General features: G+C 38.6%; 2 protein-coding genes across 2 annotated transcripts in view; both read left to right on the top strand.

Annotated features, from left to right (window-relative positions):
• LOC116311487 (basement membrane-specific heparan sulfate proteoglycan core protein-like) overlaps positions 1-24551 on the top strand; it is a 681374-nt gene that overhangs the window by 186038 nt on the left and 470785 nt on the right. The gene's annotated exons all lie outside the window — the stretch shown is intronic.
• LOC120439050 (immunoglobulin superfamily member 1-like) overlaps positions 1-24551 on the top strand; it is a 265608-nt gene that overhangs the window by 693 nt on the left and 240364 nt on the right. Inside the window, exons 3-4 of the mRNA XM_039609733.1 lie at positions 2270-2305; positions 2430-2696. Coding sequence (XP_039465667.1) covers positions 2270-2305; positions 2430-2696 — 303 coding nt within the window. The remainder of the gene's footprint in view (positions 1-2269; positions 2306-2429; positions 2697-24551) is intronic.

Raw genomic sequence — 24551 nt, 5'->3', positions numbered from 1 at the left:
ACATGTGGCCAATCACATGTAAAGTCAGGCGGGGATCATACCATTATGTGAAAGAAAGAAAGAAGGGGGGCAGACGTTCTGAAGACAGCAAGTATAGTGGTATATTCCAAACCCTTTCAACAACTTCCAAACAGGTAAAACAGCAAACGATTACACATTTTTTTACACATTTGTTTCTTACAATTTAAGTCAAAGGGTGGTGCCGACAGATTTCTCTCTTTCTCACAGCAGCTTTTTCTTCATCATGTAGAAAAACAGTTAAATACTGTAAATCATTTCTTACACTGATGGTGTCAGGGTGGTGGCTCATTGGCTCCCTTTTCTGCTCCCGTGTTTCATTCCATGTCTCCTCTCTGTGTTGAGCAGAGATGGGCAGTAACGCGTTACTTGTAACGCGTTACTGTAATCTGATTACTTTTTTCAAGTAACGAGTAATGTAAGGGATTACCATTGCAAATCAGATTACCGTTACTTTCCCGTAGGAACGCTGCGTTACTGCGTTACTAAAACCATGACTTTTTGCGAGAATGTCTCATGACAGTGACGTAAGCGAGTGCGACGTTCGTGACAACAGCTGTTCACAGATTAACAATGGATAATATATCGAGTGCGGGAGAGAGTATGAGCATGCAGCGTTTAAAGCGTGGATGTACTGACCTTACTTTGAGTTTGATTCCATAAAAAGTGACAAAAACATTACTGTCCATTGTGCGTGGGAAGAAAACTTTAGCGAAAAAAACCCCTAAACTTCCAAGCAAGCAGCGAGTGCGCTACGACGTAATGGGAAATTCACAGAGAAACTCGCGGATTCTTCCACTGACCGCCGCAGCACACCTGCACCAGGGTAAACCTCCGCCTACCCCAGTCCTGCTTTACAGGTGAAAATAGAGCAACAGGGCCGCTGAGTCTTTGATTTTATTTATTTTCTGCTGTGTTTTACTTTCATCTATTTCAAAGAGTGAGTGTAAACACAAAAACATATTTTATTTTATGTGCTGGAATGTGCAGAAAATAGGTTTAAATGTTAAACAAATTTCTTCCAGTCAGAGAATGTTGCATATAATTTAATTTTTGCTTGATGCATAAAGTTAAAAGATTTAACGTTTTAAAAAGAGACTTTTCCATTTGATTACATTTTGCATGATGGATTATGCAGAAAAAGTAGAATTGGGCTGAAAGATCTATCGCTTTATCACCTATTCAGGTTGTAAATCGTGTTATTAAAAAGTAACTAAGTAACTAAGTAATTAATTACTTTTGAAAATAAGTAATCAGTAAAGTAACAGGATTACTTTTTGGGGGAGGTAATCAGTAATTAGTAACTGATTACTTTTTTCAAGTAACTTGACCAACACTGGTGTTGAGTCTGTTTTGTCACCCATGTTTGTCTCTCATCCCTCCGTGTGTCTTATCTCCATGTTTGTATCTCCCTCGCCCTCTCCCTCGCCCCTTTGTGTCTTAGTCGTTTTACTGTGTTTCATCTTCATCTTCATCCTCTCTTCCCCTGTTCCTGTCCTTGTGTCTCTTCTATTGCCTCCCTGTTTGTTTATCACTGTTGTTGTCAAGTCCGTGTGTCTCAGGTGGAGGTCTCAGTGTTTCCTGTTTTACTTTGACAGTGTCCCATCCCGTGTTCAGTTTTGCTTCCTGTATTGTGTCATTATGTTTATTCCCCCCAGCTGTGTTCTCTGTGTGTTTCCTCATCACCATCTTGTATATTTATGGAGAGAGTTGTCATTCGTTTTTATATGGCGTTATTTTTGTGCCACTATTCTGAGCGCACGTAAAAAAAAAAATTGCAGGTACAAGTGTTGCATTTTGAGGAGAAATTTATTTTGAGTGAAGAAAAGCTGAATTTGAGTGAACAAAATTCATTGCTGCTTTGCAAAAAATGTATCTCAGTGTTTGCTATTTTCCACACACATACACAACAGCAGCCCGTCTCGCTCAGTTTTTGCACTTGCGCTTGCTCGCAATGTGTTGCTCGCGCTCTCAACATTTCTGCCTGTGCGCGCTCAACTCTTTCTGTACACCGTTATATTTGTGCCACAAAACCAGCCAATCACAGACTTGGATGCAAAAAGAAAATCTGATTGGCTGTTTTCATCTCAAATCAGCTCGAAATGACAAAACGCAATATCCCAGAATCCATTTCGTCCAAAACTCAAACGAGGCAGTGGCGGAGGAACACAGAGTGTTTAAAATGATCATATTAAGAGTGTGCCGCCTTCATACAGACTAATTTTCTTTTCATGGATGTTTATCTGAACAGATTACAGTACAGATTTACAAGAAGATGATGATTTGTGTGAGTAGTGCAGTAGTATCTCACTGATATTGGCATGTGTGCTGCTTAGTGTAAAAACCACTTTTTATTGTTGATTTTTAAGTCAAATTATCCATCTGCTAATGATATGTTTTTATTTGATCAGCTCCTCCTAAGCCCACTGTGACCCTGCAGCCATCCTGGACTCAGATATACAGCGGTGAGACAGTCACTGTCAGATGTGAGATTCAGGGAGGTGAAGGAGCTCAGTGGACGTATGAATGGAGACCAGCCAAGTTAAACACACCTCCAACATCCAATGAATACAGAATCAACAGCACTACTGAGTCTGACAGTGGAGGATACAGCTGCCGGGGCAGAAGAGACTCTTCTTGGACAAAGTGGAGTGACATCACCTCATTGAAAGTAACAGGCAAGTTGGACATATTTCACACGTTTTAATTTATACTGCACAATGTTTCATCCAAAGATACAACAAAATACTGTGTTTCAAATATACTGTTTTTTAGATAAGTACTCACAGTGAAACATTTGGAAGGAAAAAATATTTCCACATGTGGATTATTGCTGCAGTTCCATCAGTTCTTTTGTTTTGAGCATTTTTACATTAATTTCTCTTCAAGTTTGACCTAAAAATACGATATAATTGTATCAGAGACTGGTCTGCTGTGTGAGCCTTTCTCATTACAGGTTTTACTTGGATTCATTCCACTGATTGATGTTAATGAATACATTTATAAATGAATGAAAAACTAATGGTTTATAGCACTCTGACATGTTTCCTCAGTACGACACGCCCAAACACACACACACACACACACACACACACACACACACACACACACACACACACACACACACACACACACACAGGGGAGAGCTTTTAGATCCTGTGCTCACTTTTTATCTCTGTTGTTTACACACACACACACACACACACACACACACACACACACACACACACACACACACACACACACACACACACACACACACACTTCCCTCCATTCTGCTCTGACTCTCAGTCTGCCTCCCCTCTTCCAGACCCCAGCAGCTACTAAAATAAGGGAAAAGGTCATTAGTGCGGCTGGGATCAGCTGTTTCTGCCACCCACTCCTGAACCTGCACCTGAGCCCCAAACCACACCCACCACAGGTGTTCACGAGTGTCAGAATACCTAGAAGAACCTCTAATGTAGAACAGGTCCATATGTGGACCATTTGTTTACAGTTCAGTTCATGGAAAATTATTGAGAGTTACCTTGATCTGCTGCTGATGAAGTTTTTAGTAAACTTTGTTGAGCACACCTGCTTGATGTTTTAAACTCCTGTCACATGTTTACATTCCTGATTATTACAGTTTTTTTCTGAATGCTGTTAAATTCTCCCAATTCTTTCGATCTTTGGGCTGAAGGAAGGACAACACTAGGTGTATAAATGCTCAATCAACAATTACTTTATTACATACAATTCAACACTTTTGAGCACAAACCATCTGGATGGGGAGACATGCATGCAGAGGGTCACAGCAAATCTCCAAATGGTGGAGGGTTACTCAGACTCTTATAGCCTCTATTAGCCCCCGCCTAGTCGTAAAAACCTAAACATTCACATTCTTTCTAACTCCTAGCGAGCCTGACTTATGGCCTTGGCTCCCTATTTTGTCTGCTTTCAACAACAGTGGGGGTGACGCTCCTGTGGAATGTGGTCTGTCTCCTCCATTATCAGAAAACAAGGTCCTGACTCTCTGAAAACAGCATTTCTTATAACTCAGCAGTATAATGCATCATAAAACGATATCATATATTCACAATAAATCAGCAGTCTAATGTAATACAAATCAATTTAATAAATCTAATAGTTAACACCTTGTTCTAATTCAGTAGAATAATGCAAACTAAAACTACATAATAATTTCACAATATTTAATTAGGGGTATAACTGTGATTCTTATAGCACAATTTCTAAAACTATTAATACTTATAGCAAAACCACTCACTGAGTTTGCAAAACTAAAAGCACAAACACTGCTTTGCACTCAGTTTGCCATTTTGTAACACACACTTTGCAAACCTGTAGCTACAATCCACTGCACAGCACTCTTTTTGCAGAACTGTAAATACAACTCACTGCTTTACAATCAATTTCCAAATGATCAACGCACTCCTAGAAAAACTATACACATTTATGGCTATTATTTACAATATTAGCCATTATTTACAGAAACAGGATTAGCAATATTAGCAAAAATAGCCAATAGTTACAAAAAATGTGCTTAAGCCATCAGAAAAAAACTGTAATACAACAAAACTTTTTTATTGCTGATTTTCAAGTCATATTGTCTACAGCATGCAAAATTATGATTACCATTAACAAGAGCAATAAAAACCGGGACAACTTTAATAATGATTTTGAATTTAAGTTTGTTAATGATATCTTTTTAACAGCTCCTCCTAAGCCCACTGTGACCCTGCAGCCATCCTGGACTCAGATATACAGCGGTGTGATATACAGCGGTGAGACAGTCACTGTCAGATGTGAGATTCAGGGAGGTGAAGGAGCTCAGTGGACGTATGAATGGAGACGAGGCCGGGTTAACATACGTCAGTCATCCAATGAATACAGAATCATCAGAGTTACTGAGTCTGATGGTGGAGGATACAGCTGCCGGGGTAGAAGAAGCTCTTCCTGGACAAAGTGGAGTGACATCACCACATTGAGAGTAACAGGTAGGTTGAACACATTTCACTCATTTTAATTTCCAAAACACAATAAAATACTTTAAACAGTACTGCAGGTTTTTGTTTTAGTTTAGTATCAAAAGTCATGTAAAACAGTTTTTAACATCTTTATAAAAAATATTCAGTCGTCACTCAGAATCAAACATGCGGAAAAGAAAAAAAATATGTTTGTAACATGAAAAAAATAAACGTACATGTCATTGTCCCAGCTTCCACATGTCTGTGGCTGCAAACACAGAGTTTGCAGACCAAATCAAACACATCACATCACATCACATCACATCACATCACATCACATCACATGGGATTACACCTGTCCCACTGTTACACTGACTCCCAGCATGTTTTCAAACTGATTTCAGGATTTAATTATTTGCTTTTAAGGTGCTTCATGGCCTGGAGTCTGAAATGCAGTCAGCCACTTCCTTTTAGTTCCTTTAAGTAATATTTTCATGAGACAAATTCTCCAGTTTTACTCGAAATGTTAATGTTCTTTGAACTGTGTTTCTGTTTTCTACATTTGTCATTTTTGTTTATTTATTCTTCTGCTCCTATAAAGAGTTGTGAAATTTTGAGTTTGAAAAGTGAAATATAAAGTTATCATTACTGTTACGTCCTGTCTTTGGGGACGAGTCTGTTCTTTGGTTTCTCTGACAGCAAGATTACTTGGAGAGATGGAAATAGAGAAATAGAAGAACTTCAGTTTTGTTGTGTCTACTTTAAGATGTGAGATTAAGGATCGGCCTTGACAGAGTAACCTCTTCAAGAGCCTAACTAATCCTGGGATTTAAAAAAAAAGTCTCTCCTCATCCTGTTTCTAGATTTAATCTAAAGTGTTTTCTTATTAAACTCATCAACGTTCTGGTTATCCACACTGATTTACTTATACACCTCAAAGATCGTATCTTTGTGAAAGTAAATCAGACTTAAGATAACTCATTAAAATAAATCTTTTATTATTTTGTAAATAATACATTTATTTATAAAGAATATAAATAAAAGATAACTGTACAAAGTAAATACTGATACATTTTACTGAAAATGTTGTGTTACAGTTTGAAAGCTATAAATAGTTTTATTGTAACTTTGTTTTGATGTTGAGTCTTCAAACTGTCTGTGAATCAGCTGTTTTGCAATGACTCTACTCTTATGTTATAAACAGCAGAGTTTTTATGTTTCTCTCCTAACTGGATCATTCTTATGTGAACAGTTCCCAGTAAGCCCACTGTGACCCTGCAGCCATCCTGGACTCAGATATACAGCGGTGAGACAGTCACTGTCAGATGTGAGATTCAGGGAGGTGAAGGAGCTCAGTGGACGTATGAATGGAGACCAGCCAAGTTAAACACACCTCCAACATCCAGTGAATTCAAAATCATCACAGTTACTGAGTCTGATGGTGGAGGATACATCTGCCGGGGCACAAAGACCTATTTGTTAACAGAGTGGAGTGATACCATCACACTGACTGTATCATGTAAGTTGGAGATCTGTTTTATCAAAATTAGTAAGAATCTGTTTTTCTTGCGGCTTTGTAGCTGTTTCATTTGTCCTGCTCAGTAAAATATTTAGCCTTTATTCTGATAACCAAAAAATGTGAAAAGCAGTTTTTTATTCACATTTAAGAGAACCAAACATATCAGAGTAACTTCTCTGCTGTGCAGCTCTAATACATGAAGTGCAGAACAAATGCTGAACCTGTTTCAGCTGCTCCACCACATCCACTAAGAACAAAAGTTACATCCAATATTTTCTCTTCTGTATTTGTGTTATTTTTATTTTTATTACTCCCTGTTGCACCAACATATGATGCAGTTACTTCAGTTGTTTTTAGCATGTTGTCTATTGTTGAAATTATCTTAGAGGTTTCCAGTTTTAGATAAAGAGTCTGCTCTCATGACAAACACACAGTGGATCTTTTTCACTTAATGAACCTCGCCTCTGTCAGTGCGCCCCAGGGTGGTGTGGGTACAGTGTAGCTTGCCATCACCAGTGTGTGAATGTGTGTGTGAATGGGTGGATGACTGAATGTGTAAAGCGCTTTGGGGTCCTTAGGGACTAGTAAAGCGCTATACAAATACAGGCCATTTAATGAACTCTGAACTGCAGACGACAATATGTCCTCATTTTGTTTAACGCTGGTCTGTGCTGGTACATTAATAATTTAGAGTAATGATATTTAATGAGTATAGAAATTACTCATAATCATCTCACAGACATAACATTATGTACAGCTACTTTCACTGCCATTGATATTTATTTAGTTTTTTCTCTAATTGATCTTTCTGAGTTAGCTTCAGTAATTACTTCCTCCAAACCATCGATGTGTCTTTTAAAACCCATTCTGACACATCTGTGCACATCGACAGGAAATGTCAGCTTCCACAGCAAAAGAATATAAAACACTTACAAGGTCTCATCTTAGCTATCAGAGGCTTCAACAGCAGATTGAGTAAAGAACACAAGGACATAGCATGCTAAGTACAATCAGATCATATTAACCTGGGTTACTTTCTCATTACAGATGAATTAACTAAGTCATGCTTCAAATTAATGAGAGTAAATGAACTATGCATTTATTAATTACTTTTAAATACTCAGAAGTAAATATTTAAAAAAAAATGTGGGGATCAAAACAGTATTTCAGAGTACTTTGTGTAACACACTTTGTTACAGCTTCACCAATAAAGTTTTGTGATATTTGATCATTCACATGTTTCCATCCAGATCTTTAAATTGTTCTGATTCAGTCATTTTTACTTTTATGTTCTTGTTCTAAACTGAACTGCAGCGAAACCAAAGGCTGAACTGAGAGCTGATAACACAGCTGTTCCAGTAGGGGGCAGTGTGACCCTGACCTGCTCTGTGAACCCATCATCATCATCATCATCATCATCATCATCATCTGGATGGAAATACTACTGGTACAGAGATGGGAAATCTTATGAACCTGTGACAAATGGACAAATCAGTGTCTCAGAGGGAGGACTCTACAGCTGCAGAGGAGGAAGAGGAGAACCAGTTTACTACACAGAGGACAGTGACTCAGTCAGGATTGACACAACTGGTGAGTTTATATGTAACTTCCTACAAATCACTACATCTGATGGTAATTGAACCTTTTGTCTTTCATGTGTTTTTATTGTACTTTCTTGAACATTAACAGTGTCAAACAGGCCTGTTGTGACTCTGTATCCAAACTGGTCTGAGATATACAGAGGAGAGACGATCACTGTCAGATGTGAGATCCATGGAGGAGACACTGAGTGGGATTATGAGTGGGAAACAAACAGCATGATAAAAGCTCCAAATCAAACTGAATACAGGATTAGATCTGCTTCATCATCCAACAGTGGAAACTATCGCTGTAAGGGCAGAATGAAAAGTTCACAGCATAAAACAACAGAGTGGAGTGATTCAGTCACACTGACAGTTTCTGACAGTAAGTCATATTTGCTTTAAGCTGTTTGAACACTTTGTAAAATGTGTTTCTGTTCATATAGACTGAGATTATTATTCTTTGTATAAAGTGAGCTCACTGTTCAGAGACTGTACTACATGTTCACTGAGAGAAAATCTTTGTTGAACAGATAAACCCCGTCCTGTCCTCACTGTGTCTCCATCATGGCTGAGTCCTGGAGCCTCAGTAACTCTGAACTGTCAGGTTGAACATCCGTCTGCAGGATGGAGCTTCTACTGGTATAAAGCTGTTCCTGATCTATCAGAGAAATCCTCCAGTTATGAGCTGCTACCTGATGGCAGTGGGACTGCACAGGACTCCTACATCATTCATGGACAGACACACACAGCAGGATATGTGTGCAGAGCTGGAAGAGGAGACCCAGAGTATCACACTGATCACAGTCAACCAGAGTTTGTCTGGTCTGCAGGTCAGTTTGTTTCTCTCTAATAAGTTGTGTCATCACTTTAAGTCACCATTATTTTTCTTGCAGCAACATACTGACATTGAAATCTGATGTCCAATTACAATTAAATTGCATTAAATTATTATATTTAAGTTTCCTCAAGGTGGATTAAATTGAATCTCATCCTTTCTCAGACACTTCTGTTGTTATTCAAAATCCTTCTTGTGTGTTTCTCACAGAGTTAAACAAGGATGAATTTTGTCTCCAGCTCTTTTTAATCTCCATGTTGATGATGCAAAAGTCTGTAAATCTGGCAGGAATAATGTGAAGCACATTATGTACACAGATGATCTCGTGGTCTTTAGTCCTCATGTTGTTGTGCTTTTGCTGTGGAGAATGATATCAGACATGATGCCTGTAAAAGTGCCGTCGTGATTTGTAGAAGCAAAGAGAACAAACATTAAAGATCTGCTGATGTTAAACTGTCTGTAATAAGGTCACAAATGTCAGACATCTTATTACATGACAGATGATGAAGATATTTGCTTGTGCAACAACAAACATGCACACTGTGGACAAACTGTAGGAAAGCAGGTTTACAGAAACTTCTAATGTAGCTTCTAATGATGCTGTGAGATTATTACTGAGAGACCCAGATGGTTCAGTGAAATCTTTCCAGCTGCAGGAGTCACAGCATTTAAATCTGTATTAATAAATCTCATTCATAGATTTATTTGCAGTTATGGTGAGTTTAGCAAGAACTAGTTTTTTCCACTGTGATATTTTGAATGCTAACATCTGTGAGCTTTGTCTCTTCACTGCATGTTGTTTCCAGATGTTCATTCAGCAGCGTCTCTCACAGTGAGTCCTGACAGAGTGCAACACTTCACCTCTGACTCTGTCTCACTGACCTGTGAGGGAAACTTCACTGAGTGGAGAGTGAGGAAGTTCTCTGAGGACGGCCGACTCTCTGACTGTAGGAGAATGACTGGATCCACATGTAACATCAACACATCAGAGTCAGATACTGGAGTGTACTGGTGTGAGTCTGGATCAGGAGAGTTCAGCAGTGCAGTCAACATCACTGTACAGAGTATGTTATTATACATTTACTTCTTGGATCTGAATGATTTAGACGTCACATGAACATTAACATTTATTTATTTATGTTTTTTTTGAAAGAAAACACTCAAATGTCAACATCTCTGTAGGCAAAGTGTTATTAGTAATGATCATCATGTAAAAAGATGCAGTTGTATGAAAAATTATGCTGTGTTTGAGTTCAGAGCCAGTCAGGGACTTCAGAGCAGCAAACCTTCTTTATTTTACTTGCACTGTGCACAGGTCCACATCTCACTACTACAGTAAAAATAGTATTAATAGTGATTACATATCTGTAATTTGTTCTTGTTATTATGTATCATAACCTTTTACATTTTAATGAAAAGAAAACAGAAGTGTTTGGACTTAGTGGTCCCTGTGAGTCCTCCTCTATTCATTTGGGATCCCTGGAAGTTTATTTTAAACTTGTTATTACTGACTTTGGTTTTAAGTTGGAGAGTGATTTTAAATTAGACAGTCAAATTAGAGCAGTGCTGAAGTCCAGTTTTTTATCATTTAAAGCAAAATCTTTTCTTTCTGGGCAGCGATTTGAAACAGTGATCAATGCTTTTATTTCTTCACATCTGGACTACTGTAACTCACTTTATGTGGGGGTCATTTATTCTTTGCTCTCACGTCTGCAGCTGGTTCAAAATACTGCTGCACAACTGTTAACACGAGCTCATTAAAGAGAGTATATAACCCCTGTGCTCTGTTCTTTGGCTTTTGACCTCAGTGATTTCTCTTGTAATTCAGTTAGTTATTAACAAACTAATTAATTGCTTTACCTTTTTCTTTTATTTGGCTTTTATTTATATCTTACGTAATTTTATTATTTAGTTCCAATAAATAAAGATGATGATGATGATGATCAGCTTTTTCTAAAAGTGTGCACCGGCTGGTCTGACTGAAACAATTGTGTGTGATTGTTTCACAGATGATGGTAATGGTCCTATCCTGGTGAGTCCTGTTCATCCTGTGACTGAGGGAGCTTCTGTTAGTCTGAGCTGCAGTTTGAAAACACAAAAATACTTTCCAATGTGTTTTCTATCACAATGACAAACTTATTCAAAATGATCCCCGAGGGGAGCTGAAGATCTCTGCAGTGTCAAAGTCTGATGAAGGTTTCTACAAGTGTCAGTACTCAGGAAGAGAGTCAGCACAGAGCTGGATGTCAGTTAAAGGTGAGCAGGATCAAAACATTTGATTTCTGTAAATGAGTTTCATGACTAAGAAATAATATCATATTATCTCTTTTAATGTTTGAAGCCACCTGAGTCTATTTTGTGAGAACTGTCATAAAATTATGTTTTGTAATGTCAAATAAACATTAATATAATATTAATATTGTATTATATTGTTTACATAATAAACAATATAATATTCACTACAAACTTCTAATTGTACAAATAAAACAATTGAATACATAGAAACTATGATACTGTTCCCTTAAAAGTAAATAATCACAGAGTGAGCTGCCTTGACAGAGGTTTGAGTTCTCAGAATGCTTCTTGTTATTGTTTGTTGTTACAGTAACTGTGTCAGGAGCTGACAGCTCTTCATCTCCTGTGTGGTTGATGGTTGGACTGGTTTGTGGAGTCTCTCTCATTATTATTCTCCTGCTCTTGTTGTATCGCTGCAGACAGTCCAAGTGTAAGAGCCTCTTCTTTTCATGCTGTATTAGAGAGTTTATTTACTACATACACTTTAATTATTCACACATATACATGTATTCTGATCTCATGACACAAAATATCAGTGGAACAATTTATACATGACAAACATGTGTAATAACATTTGTCTCTTTCACAGATTCCTGCTTCACCAGGTTGGTAAAATACTTTTTATTATTATTTTAAACAAACATCAGTTACTTTTGAGTTTATTGTGTTTATTTCCTGTTTTAGGTCGATCCAGTCTGAGAGTCACAGTCCGGGCTCCTCCACAAATCATGGAGTCAACCAGGATGAAACTCATGAATACGACTCTCCTCATCCTGGTCATTATTTAAAGCATTTAAATAATATTATTATTTTTAATATGGATTTTTTTAGTTTCCATTAGCACAAAAGTTTTTAGGTTCAGTTTGTGCTCAGCAGTTAATTTCATTTAAAAATCAAAATCCAGTTGGACAAACAGCCGAGTGACACATGCAAATGAAATCAGAAATAAACAGGATTTTACAAACCTGATTGTATCTTTGACTCGACTGAAGAATCAGAAATCCTTTTGTTCCATATCATATAAACACAAACAGTAACAGTAATATTAGTGTTACATTATAGTCCTCGTTTTGAATTTGACAGAATTAATGATCTCTATGAATCAGTCAAGCAAATGGAAGAATCAGCAAATGGTATCTGATTTTTTTTATTTGTAGCCTTCAGTTTATCCAAAATACTGCAGTGAGAGAACTGACAGGGACTCTGTTTATCGACCCCCTGTCCTTCTCTTAAATAATCAGATCCCATCTTATCTTATTCAGCTTATAGTACAGTAACACCTCATTAGAGCACTTTACTCTCAGACTGCAGGCTTACTTGTTTTTCCTAGAGTATTTAAAAGTAGAATGAGAGGTAGAGCTTTCATTTTTCAGTGGAATCAGCTCCCAGTTTGGATTCGGACGACAGACACCCTCTCTCTGTACTTTTAAGATTAGGCTTAAAACCTTCTATCCATCTTCTTCCACTTATCTGGGACTGGGTTGCAACAGCGGCAGCCTAAGCAGAGAAGCCCAGACCTCCCTCTCCCCAGCCACCTCCTGCACCCTGTCCGGGGAAACACCCAGGTGTTCCCTGGCCAGCCGAGCGATATGATCTCTCCAGCGTGTCCTGGGTCTGCCCCCACCACACTCTCAGCTGGGTCCCTTCCGGGGGGGTGGGGGCCCTCGGACCTCAGGCCTCTGGGCCGGGGCTCAGGCCACTCCGGTGTGACTGGCTGATGATGGAGCTCGTGGGCACGTCACTGCAGCCCCCTGTGGCTTCTGTGCCGTGGCTGCTGGGTGACCCCACGTCTGGGGCTCACCTCAACTCTTTCCAGGAGGGTGGCACGGTTGCCCCTCTGATAGTCCTCCTTAGGCTCTCGTGCTCTGGAGGCCTCTGGATGTTTGGGGCCTGGATCTCCTCCATGCCTACTTCATGCCCTGGGGGACGGGACTATTGCTCCTCACACCCTTTAGCAGATCGTTACATGGAGAAACCTTTTGAATACAAGTGCGCTCACGCACACAGGTGTACACACAGGTGTTCACAGACACAAACTATATCTCTCTTGGCCACCACCTCAAAGCACATTGTGCGCTGTCGGTCTTGCGTGCTGCACAATAACATTCAGTATTTAGTATTTCCTGATACTTACACTTATCTGCAATAGTGATGAGTTTATTGTGTTGCTCTCTTTTTGCTTGTTTTTTTTTTTTTCTTTCAACAGGTGATCCAGTTGGTTTCTTTACTGTCCCTCTTCCTTCCTTCCTTCCTTCCTTCCTTCCTTCCTTCCTTCCTTCCTTCCTTCCTTCCTTCCTTCCTTCCTTCCTTCCTTCCTTATCCCCAAGTCATGTCTGTCCCATCTGTAATAACTTAAAATAAAATAATATAAATAAATAAATGAATGAGAATGATAAAGGTCAAGTGGATCAATACGGCAAAGCCAAGATCATCCACTTGGTAAAATAAATCCATTGGGCATCTTTCTTGACCTTCAGACAATAATTCTGATTGCTAAAGTACCAAACAGGACAGACAAAAAAAAAACCCAAAACCAAACAAAAAAATAACCAATATAAAGTGCCTTGAGATGACTGTTGTCATTTGGCATAAAAATAAAACTGAATTGCACTGAAATAACGTAGAATTTCATGTTCTGTGTGACGGGTTTATAATCTTCTAACTAAATATGCACATTTCAGGAGCAGATGACCCCAGAGATGTCACATACTCTATTGTTGAACTTAAAACCCTTGGAAAGAAGAGTGAGTTTTCAAAAAGCTGATGTAGAAACATTTTATCAATGGTTATAAAACTTTTTGTTATTTTCTTATGTGGATTAATCTGATCATCTTCACAGGGAAGCATCATAAACCAGAGCAGAGTGCTGTTTACTCTGAGGTGAAGACGGGAGCTGCAGGTACAGTCACAGCAGTCTCATTCAGTGTTTGTACTGAAATGTGTCAATTTATTATTTTGCAGGTAATTATAGGTCAACATGGAGTTTAGTTTTTCCCTCACCAAGCTTAGCTACTACACATCAGCAGAGTTGAATCTTATACACATCGAGGGTCACTCAGAGTTTTGTCTAACTTTGTTTCTTTGGTTCAGTGGAGCCAGTCAGCCCAGTACAGTGAGGCAATCTTTCATTCAGATAAACTACATTTAACCTCCTAGGACCTGGTGTCCACATATGTGGACATCACATTTTGGGTTATTTAGACTAAAATACTCAGTTTTGCCCTACATGGGCCTGATATCCACTTACGAGGACATGATACTGCTACTGTTCTATCAAAATTTTAAATGAATATCTTCATATGTGGCTCTTATTTTTCTTAAAAACAAAAATAAGGTTAAAAAAATCTGGTAATTCTTTGTTTTTACATTCATCGGGCCCCAATATGCCCAAATATCAAAGAGAAATTCAAAAATGCATGTCATGGACGAGTTTGGGTCTTAGGAGGTTAATAAAGTTCAATAATTCATTACAATATTTACATTTTGTCATCCACAAATTGCACTTTATTGTACATTTATATACTTTCTTCAGGAATTTATTATTAGCTCATTCACATATAAACTTTTTCTCTTCAGCACTCTGTGTTTATCAGTCACAATACACTCAATATTACATAATTTTAATCATACATGGTGAAGTCAAAGATTCTCACATCTCTCTGTCTTTTAAAATCTTAAACTACCTCCTTAGGACCTCCCTCCTGCTCTCAGAGCGAGTAGGGGTCAGAGTTCATGTTGCTGTCTGTGCACACAGAATCTGGTCACACACAGATTCTGCCCCAGACCACAGACCACAGATCACAAAGCACAAACTGAAACGAATAAAAACACATAACCTTTGGTGTCACTGGCAACATTTTTTATTTCTTTAAATGTATTTAAATGTTTACTTTTTAAACGAGGTTCAGATCCTCGGGCTTATCTCCATCTAAGAGTGAAGTAAAGGACTTAGTGTAACGTCCACCTCCTTATGGTTAGTGTTACACAGAGTGCTCATTATACCTATATGTGATTTTGCTCATAGTTAATCATTCAGAATTCTATTCCAGTATAATAAAGTATAAAGCTAATCAGCATAACGGATGAAAATATAAAGTTTAGACTTTATTTAACTTTTTGTGTAACAATGAAGGAATCCTTGTGAAGTGTTACTCATATTATCTCATCAATGGTTCCAACTTGTAACTCTTAGCGTGGTGAGTCTCCTCACCACAGACTTCATTAAGTTTCTGTTTTACCTGTTGGGGAAAACCTCCTGGAATCAGAAACGTGGACCCTCTACACAGAGAGCCAGTCCAGACTTTCTGTATAGGGGTAACTGGGTGATCCACAGCTTTTTTAAATCCACCTCCAAGTCCATATACATCCAAGTGCTTTGGGTTTGTGTCATATACCTGCTGATCAAATGTATCCTGAGCTCTGACTTCTCTTTTAGAGGACAGTCAGATGTATGCTGAGGTCAAACGCCCCAAAAAAGAAAAAGCCAAGAAGAAAGCAGGTAAACAAAGTCTGCCATCACCTCCAGTGAATGTTGTTCAACATGTTTATCTGGCCTTAAAATCTTTTTTCCACTCACAGGAAAATAAAGTCCTGCAGCTGATGCAGCAGTTTATTCTGAAGTCACATTAGGAAGCTTTCCTGGTAATTATGCTTCTGTGCAGGATGAGTTATTCTTCAAGTTATTAAATGGCGAACATCCTGAAACTTGGACATTTCTGTTCTTTGTGTGTTTGTCTTACAGGTCAGTGAGGAGAGCTGCAGCAGCAAAGCCAAGAAGAAGCATTTTATGAATCCACTGTTGCTCCTCTGCTGCCCAAATATCAGACATGCTCAGTCTTTAGTGTTTATGAAGATGATATTGAATGATAATGTGATATAGACTTGGTACTGTCTTTTAGCATAAAGCACACATAGGTATGTTAATTTTACAGATCCATGCTCTCTATATTCAGCTGATATTTTATATATTCATTGTTGAGCTTCTGCATCAAACTTTGAATTTATCCTGTTCCAACAGCAGTGAGAAAAAAAGTTTGAAGTCTTTGGAGCTTACATTAAGAAGTGCTGGTATTTACACCAACAAATACTTGTTGGTGCATATGTATCAATCTAATAAACTTAAACCTGCACCATCTGCCCTATTCTGGTATTCTAAACAGTATTTAGCAGAAATATTAAACAACCTAACTAACAGAGTTGCCAACTCCCAGCTAAAAAAAGGGAACCACCCCCCACCCTCCGCCTCATGAAGCTTAATTGACGTAATAAACTGTAATATAATGCACATGTAAAACAAATGCACAAAAAACAATTATCTTTCTACAATAATTAAATAGACTCAATATCTTTCATCAACAGAATTGCAGACTGCACAGATGGTACCTTAACAAAGGAAAAAGTACTATGGTTTACTAGGGTAAATATTAGACTTAATAGTTACTACATACAATAATGGATTTCTATACATTTTAGATCATATGAAAACTTTGGTTGTAAGATTCAGATAATTATTCATGAAAAGCTCGACATTTTAAATGAGAATAAGAAAGAAAAGTATTTCTTTGTGCCCCCTTTCCCTGTTAACGCCCTACCTGCCCCCCTGGCAAAACTTTGCTAGATCCGCCCCTGCACAGTCACCAGCTGTCAGCTGTGTAGAAAAGGATCCTGGTGTTATTTGTCTCCCAGAAACAGTTCATAATTTCCCTTCAACTCATTCATGTCACGGCTGTGGCTCAGCTTATCCAGATTAAACGTGCTGCTGTTGTTTAGCGCGACATCTGCTGGTTTCTTCTTTCTGGCGCAAAGTGGACGATAAACAAACAACAAACAACAACACTGATCACCTGATCATTGATCAGTTTCAGGATTGAAGAAGCAACAGGAGAGGGAAGTGGGGGGAGCGAAGAAAACTCAGCAGCACAGCATAAAGACAGAATAACTCCAGCTTGTATCTTTTTTTAATTGTAGTTGAAGTACGGAACAAATCACATTACTTTTCACCTCTATACAGAACTTTAAATTTCGACCTCATCGGCTGTAATTTGTCCAGCCCAGAGTCGATCATGACCAGTTGGCCAATCCACCACCTTTCATTGTTTCTCCCCTCACAAAAAACAAAAACAAAAGCAAAAAAAAAAAAAAAAAAAAAACGGTCCACCAATGCAGAAACATTCAGGCTCACATTCACACCTACGACCACTTTAGAATCACCAGTTAACCTAACATGCAGTTCTCTGGACTGTGGGAGGCAGCTGGAGTACCTGGAGAGGGGCCACACAGACACGTGTAAATCCCAGCCAGGACCTTCTTGCTGTGAGGCGACAGTGCTAACCAGCACACTGCTTCCCCCCTGCTGGTTTCTCTGGAACAGTAATATCAGTTTCATAGGTGTATTCATAGGTGAAGCATTCAAGACATTTCAAACTGGTCTGAGGTCTCAGGGCAGACCGATGACATCCCGAGTTATTATATTTTGCAGTTTTCCTTTTACTGTTTGCAGGAAATTTTATTAAAGCAATTTATCAAGAGTAAAATAAAAGCAGAATCAAAAATGATCATAACAAAATAATCAAATCACCTCAGTTATATTTATGCAATACGGCAGTCCAATTCCTTCTGAAAATTATAATCCACATGGGACAGATGAGCAGAGGCAAATAATACAGATTTGATTTGTAAGTCCACAGTTTGGGCAGTGGTTCATTGCTCTTGCCAACTAGCTCTTGTCACTTCAACCAAAATCCTGTTCCAGTGGAGTTCTGTTGCCCAAGGTGCTTTTGATAAGATGAAGCATCTCTTTGCAAGATAATGATAAAAGGATGCTACAAAACAAGCAAACAAAACAAAACAAAATAAAACAGTTTTTAAAGAAGAAAATGGTCAAAATATGTCTCCTAACTTGAAGAAACAGAACAGTGTTGCATGTATATAGATAAAGATAACAACACAACATAAGAAACAAGCTTCTGTTTTTGCAAAGAACAGGAAATATAAACCTGTCAGCTAACTGCTGCGGTCAAAGCCACAGGAGCTGTTTGAGGTTGGTGTAAGAAGGAAGGACACAGAGAGGCCAATCAGAAAATGTGTTGTAAAAAGGATTTTTATATCTACATTAAACAGTGCTTCTCTTTCTTCTGCATTTCTTATTTCTGCAAAGTAAAACTATTTGATTGTTGTTGAAGGACATGCGCATGGTACACAGCTAAACATGGCATCAGACTGAGACAACCGTCATGTACGTTGTAGAGAAGGACCAAAAACACAGAAAGAAGATTCTGGCACAAACAAAGGAGAGACAGCTAGTATATATATATACAGAAGGGTGATTAGAGGAGTGGAGACAGCTCGAGAGAACGAGACAGGGTTAAAGCAAATAACAACTGATGAGACAAAGGAAGTAATACTCAAGGCAACACACAAAGAACACAAACTTCCAAAATAAAGCAGGAAATGTGAAAACAGGGAAAACTCGGACACATGGAGAAATTAAACAGGAACACATTAAAATAAGAAATCTCATTCCTGTTTACTCCCAGTCATTTGTTTTAAATCAATATATGCTATATTTCTACAAACCAAAATGTAGACATATTTCCCCAGATTATATTTTTTCTGTTTGTTTTTACCAATATCAACTAACTTACTAAAAGTGTCCTTTATGGCTTCACAAGGAGGATTTGGTTTAAAAAACATTTAAGATCAGCATCCCATTCAGCTCCTGACCGTCTTGGAGCTTTGGAGACCACAGCCATTAGGGTTTGATTGGAAACTTTATCTGTATGGAAATATTTCACACTAAGGTATCAAAGTACATCGGTCATTCTGACACATGTACTGTATTATACAAAATATATAAACTAAATATCTTTGAAACTTATAGAATCTAATCTTTTGTTTGTTTGTTTTTTTTACATAGCACTTTATCAAACTGTTGTCTGCTACAGAGTTACAAATATTATGCTAGTAGTAATATAGCATCCACCATCTCCTGCTTGCGTTTTTCTGTAAACATCTTAGTGGTGTGGCAGCCACGAGTGAGCCAGCCCTGCAAACCCTGTGGATGGACGATGCCGTGGGCAGTGGGAGGAAGCATCCTAAAGCTCTCTTTGCAGACCACGCTGTGTGATTCTCTACTCGCCAACCAGAAAAGACAAACCGCAGGTCTCAGTTGCAGCAGCTCATCCATTTCTGATCTTGCTCGGGCAGATTCAGCAACACTGCCAGAGACTTCCTGTAATCTATTACAGTTGTTCAAGAAACGGTCCAGGAACAGGTCACTCTCAGGTTAATCCTGTGTGAACAACTGTAAATATTGTTTTTTTTCATCTTTACATACTGTGTATTTGAAATACTCTTGTTTAATTGTTATTGTTATTTACTTTATTGCTATCAAATAAATATCCATGTAATATTGTTCAAAGTTAGCGTTATGTTCATAAATCAAATTGAGTTTAGTAACAATTACTGTTTGTTTGAATCAATTTATTAATAACATAAAACCTTTAAACTTATGCAACACATAACAATGTAACAAATATATTCAAATAAATCAATTTCTCAATACATAACTCATTTGGGAACTAATCTTTCTAGAAGTGAAAACAGTCTGTCCGTCCTCTCCCTGCTCTCCTCTCCTCAGCCTCTCTTTGCTGCCTCATGTCCTCGCTGATGAGGTCTAGCAGCTCATCATCCCTGTCTCTTTTCCTCTTTCTCCCTGTCGTAGGTGACTGAGCCGCTTCGTCATCGCTGTCGTTTTGGTCACCCACTGCTGCGCTTGGCCCTGGAGTGTCCTCAGGGAGAGAGGAAATTAGGACAGGAGGCTTAATTGAAGGCATCTGTCCTATCACCTCATCCATGAGGGCAAACCAGGGCCAAGTAGCAGCAGTGGGCTTCCCACTGACCCCCTCTCCTGAGCCTGGATACTTGCAATCCTAAAGGCAGAGGAAATCAAAAATGACAGCAGGCAAATAAAGACACCACAACTCTTAGTAATTGCACATTTATTAGCTTGTGTTCTTGAGAATTATCTTCTTGATAACACACATACGTACTTTGTATTCTTTAAAGTTATCTCATGTCTTCTGGCCTGCAAGGGGGTGACTTTCCCCTGCAGGCTCATCTTCTCCAGAATTGTCCTGATCACACACAACAAATAAGAGAAGAAAGGACACCATGGCAACTATGTTAATCCCTAAACCCAAAAGTGTTCACAGCAGAACACCAGAGGAACACCGTCTGGACATCACAGGTTCTGTACAGCAGCGGTCCGTGAGTCGTTTGGTACCGGGCCACGAGAGTTAAGGCTCCGGTGTGAAATTTATGGTTTTCAGGGGTTTTATGTTAACTCTGTTTCCCTGGGTCTTTCCCTTGTTGTAGTTGTGTGTCTTATTTTGAAAGAAATATTTACATGTTACCATAGCGACCAAAGAGCATTAAGCGGCAGAGAGGAGGATGTTACTGTCAATATTGGCACATTTTCAGCAGGACGCTGCTAATAAAGTTACACAATTACACAGTACATTCACGTTTATTATTATATTTACAAAATACCACAGTTTTTGTCTTGGTCGGATCATTTTACGTGGTTGTATTTATCCACGATACCTTAAAGGCTCCGTGTCTGACATAAACCGGTCTGTGGCGCAAAAAGGTTGGGGACCGCTGCTGTACAGCATGAGGGTTAATAGGACCGTACTCATATGAATATGATGCGTAAATTGATTTATTCTTGTACATCCACGCCGTAGCGGCCCAATTCTCCACCCCAGTGAAGAGGTGATCGTTTTCTCCTCTTTTTAATAAATTAAGCCGTTTGGTCTTTGTTCCCCACAACATATCACCAATTCGAAAAAATCAAAATTAGCTGTATTTAAGCGGCAATACACGAAAAACCGCGGGACCCGCCACACAAGCTGGTTTACGGTTATTTAAATAAAAAAAAAGAAACATGTCTATGCAGATGCCCAAAGCTTAACAACACAACCGCTCTAACAATTGAACTTTTGTACAACCAGATTTTCATATACTTACATATGAAAGCGTTTTCCTTTCCCGCTTTGACCACCATCATTATCAGAAACAAATCTCCTCTATGACCCGCAATGAATCCTGGGATATAGTAGGACACGAAGGATACATCGGACCATCCTTAAAATTCTGGGCAAAGTAGGACGCATTTGTCGCCACATTTTGAGTACTCTTTGAATTCGGACAGCCCTCGTCGCTGTGACGTCATTGCATCCAAATATGGCATTTTAAGCATCCTTCCCCTGAATTCGGACACAGCTACTGTAAATAGACACCAGGTAACGAGGCAGAAATGAGCAACAGGAGGGAGACACGGCTGGGATTAATCTGACATAATGAGACATAGGAAGTAAAGCAGACTACACTGTCAAAGGACCAGGACTATCAAAGTAAAACAGGAAACACACAGGCTGAACTCCAGACATGTAGGCTTAACACAATGACCGGGGAGAGAGAACATAGAGACCTGAAACGTGGGACAGGAAGGCACAGAGTAAACACAACACAGAACACAGCAAAGGCACATACCAAAACCTGAAACCTAGAAATCAGGAAATACTAAAGAACTAGAGAGCTAGAAATACTGAGAGAGAAACTAGGAGACTAGCAGTGATAAATCATGAACTCAAAAACTATATAATAACTCAAAAATACAAAACACTGGGTCACCGACCCAGGAGCTTGACAGAAGGAAATTCAATTTTTTCATTTTTCATTTAAACATACAATTTTTAAAATTAATTAAGAGTAAAAACTAATGCTATAACACCTTGTAGCTTTGCTTGACCGTGTGTAGAACAAACCTGATGATAAAAACTCCTAAAAATCCTATAAATATACCAAATTGAGTCTGAAAAAAACTGAAAACCTGAGTGGATATTACAGTAAACACTGCAGTCTTTTCTCTGCATGTTTTACTTTATAAATTGATTTATTGTGAGCAACACAAATGTTAACAGAGGGAGAATTTTGCTGAAGCACACGGATCATTAAAGTCACAGCTTGCTGTCTTTAGCAGTATTTTTATTGCCTTGGTTGTGTGGGGATTTCTCCAAAACTTGTCCATCACAATCATTGACAGTCCGATATAACGAGTACCTTTGTTTGGAGTTTTGCAGGGCTTGTCTATGTCACTGTTTTAGAGAACAGCTTGCACCTGTTTGTGCATTACGTCTAAAAGTCACTGTAAAAATGGCAATACTGAATAACGTCTGTGTTTTTCTCAGCAGTTACAGTGCTTACATGTGTGTCAAACGCTGTTCTTAGTTACTGTCTAGTTTGCCACAGTTTATTTTTAATCTACTGAAAGGCCTTATTTTTATCTTTGCCATATAGAAAAGAGGAAATACAGCGTGTGGTTTCACACAGCAGTCTTTTGTGTGGCAGATGGTTTGCTTTAAGTCATCAGCATACAGCACACACAAGGAAGGGGATGTCTGAAGGCAGCAACATCCTAAAGCATACTGTGCTTTATTGTTCTTTTTGACTCTGATGAATTTGACAAAATTAACATGTGAGTAACATTTGAGACTTTAGTGACTGAGACCATAAACATATCCAGTTTACTGATGTCTTAAACTCTGACCTGACAGGAAGGGTCACTTCTCAAATAGAAATGACTCATAGAAAATATTCTATGAGCTTTTTGTTTGTAAAACTGCAGGTAAACATACAGCTACAGTCTTAAATGCACCATCTCTGCACTTAAACAAACACCAATGATGTTTTTTTTCTCTTCATCAGCCTGCTGACCTGAAACGAGGAAGAACAATTCGGTTTATTAGAGAACCTGTGCTATATTAACTATTTACAGTAAAAAAAGAAAATCTGATTATACTTAATAAAGACATAGATATAGAAAAGGAGGTGGAAATACAAGATAAGATAAAAATGAAGAACAAAGCACAAGCATGATGGGTCACCACCTGCTGCAGGTGCAACAAAATACAGTCCAAAAACTGTATTTGAAATAACGGTCAGAAAAGGTTGTTAGTCCTGCTCTACATGTGGGTCTACTTTCTGAACTGACTTTGAACAAAATCCCATAATCTTGGTTGGTAACATGAAGTGTTCAACACAAACATCATTATTACAGTGTTTATATCATTATTTCACATCATCTGTTTGTATCCTTTTATTGTGTTTACAAGTTCAGATGCTAAGATCAGTGTGCATCTGTACGTACATGTCATCCATCCATCCGCTTCCACTTATCCTTTTCAGGGTCGCGGGGGGTGCTGGAGCCTATCCCAGCTGTCATAGGGCAAGAGGCAGGGTACACCTTGGACAGGTCGCCAGGTTAACACACAGGGACAGAGAACCATTCGCACTCACATTCACTCCCGCATTCACACCTATGGGCAATTTAGATTTTTCAATTAACCTATCCCCACAAAGTGCATGTCTTTGGACTGTGGGAGGAAGCCGGAGTACCCGGGGAGAACCCACGCAAACACGGGGAGAACATGCAAACTCCACACAGAAAGACCCCGGCCTGATGGTGGAATTGAACTCAGCACCTTCTTGCTGTGAGGTAACAGTGCTAACCACCGTGCCACCGTGCTGCCAAAGCAAGAAAAAGAATTCAGAATAAATGAGTTTGTGCATTGTTTTAAATAGCAACAGATTATAAATTTAACTATGAATTTATTTGTTGTCTTTGTTAGTTTACTTTGTGAAACATAAAAGGTCTTTAGATTCAGTTCAGCCACAAAATTAATCAGTTCCTGTGTTTGGGTCTCAACCAAACTTAAAACCAGAATTTAACTACAAGGTGAAAACATTCACTGATCAAAGGAGCCTTTTTCACTGCATGATAATGTTTTGCTAACTGTGAAATGTTTGCATGCAGTGACTCATAAACAAAGAAAAAAAAAAAACAAATGAATTAAAAAGACTTTATAGAAAATACAGGCTCCAAAGCAGAAAAGGATGCTTTCATATTTCTACTCCCAGTGACTCCCAGTCTGCCAGAAGAGCAATAATACAGTGTGACAATGATCCAAAGGAAACCGCAAAAATCATACAAGAGTTTTTAAAGAAGAAAATATATAAAAAATATGACCTCCTGACTTTTGAGTGAAAGAAAAGTTTTGTTTGTTATAGAGAAAGATATCAACAAAAGGAACAAACTTCTATGTCTGCAGTGGACAGGAAATGTAAACCTGTCAACCAACTGCTGCGGTCAAAGCTATAGGAGCTGTTTGAGGTTTGTGTGAAAGACAAGGAAGCACAGAGAGACCAATCAGAGAAAGAACCTGTAAAAAAAAAACAAAAAAAACCCCTCTTTTCGTATCTGTACTAAACACAAC

This window comes from Oreochromis aureus, linkage group 3, assembly GCF_013358895.1.
Source record: "Oreochromis aureus strain Israel breed Guangdong linkage group 3, ZZ_aureus, whole genome shotgun sequence".
Classification (NCBI taxonomy): domain Eukaryota; kingdom Metazoa; phylum Chordata; class Actinopteri; order Cichliformes; family Cichlidae; genus Oreochromis; species Oreochromis aureus.
This window is presented reverse-complemented; position numbering and strand designations above follow the sequence as displayed.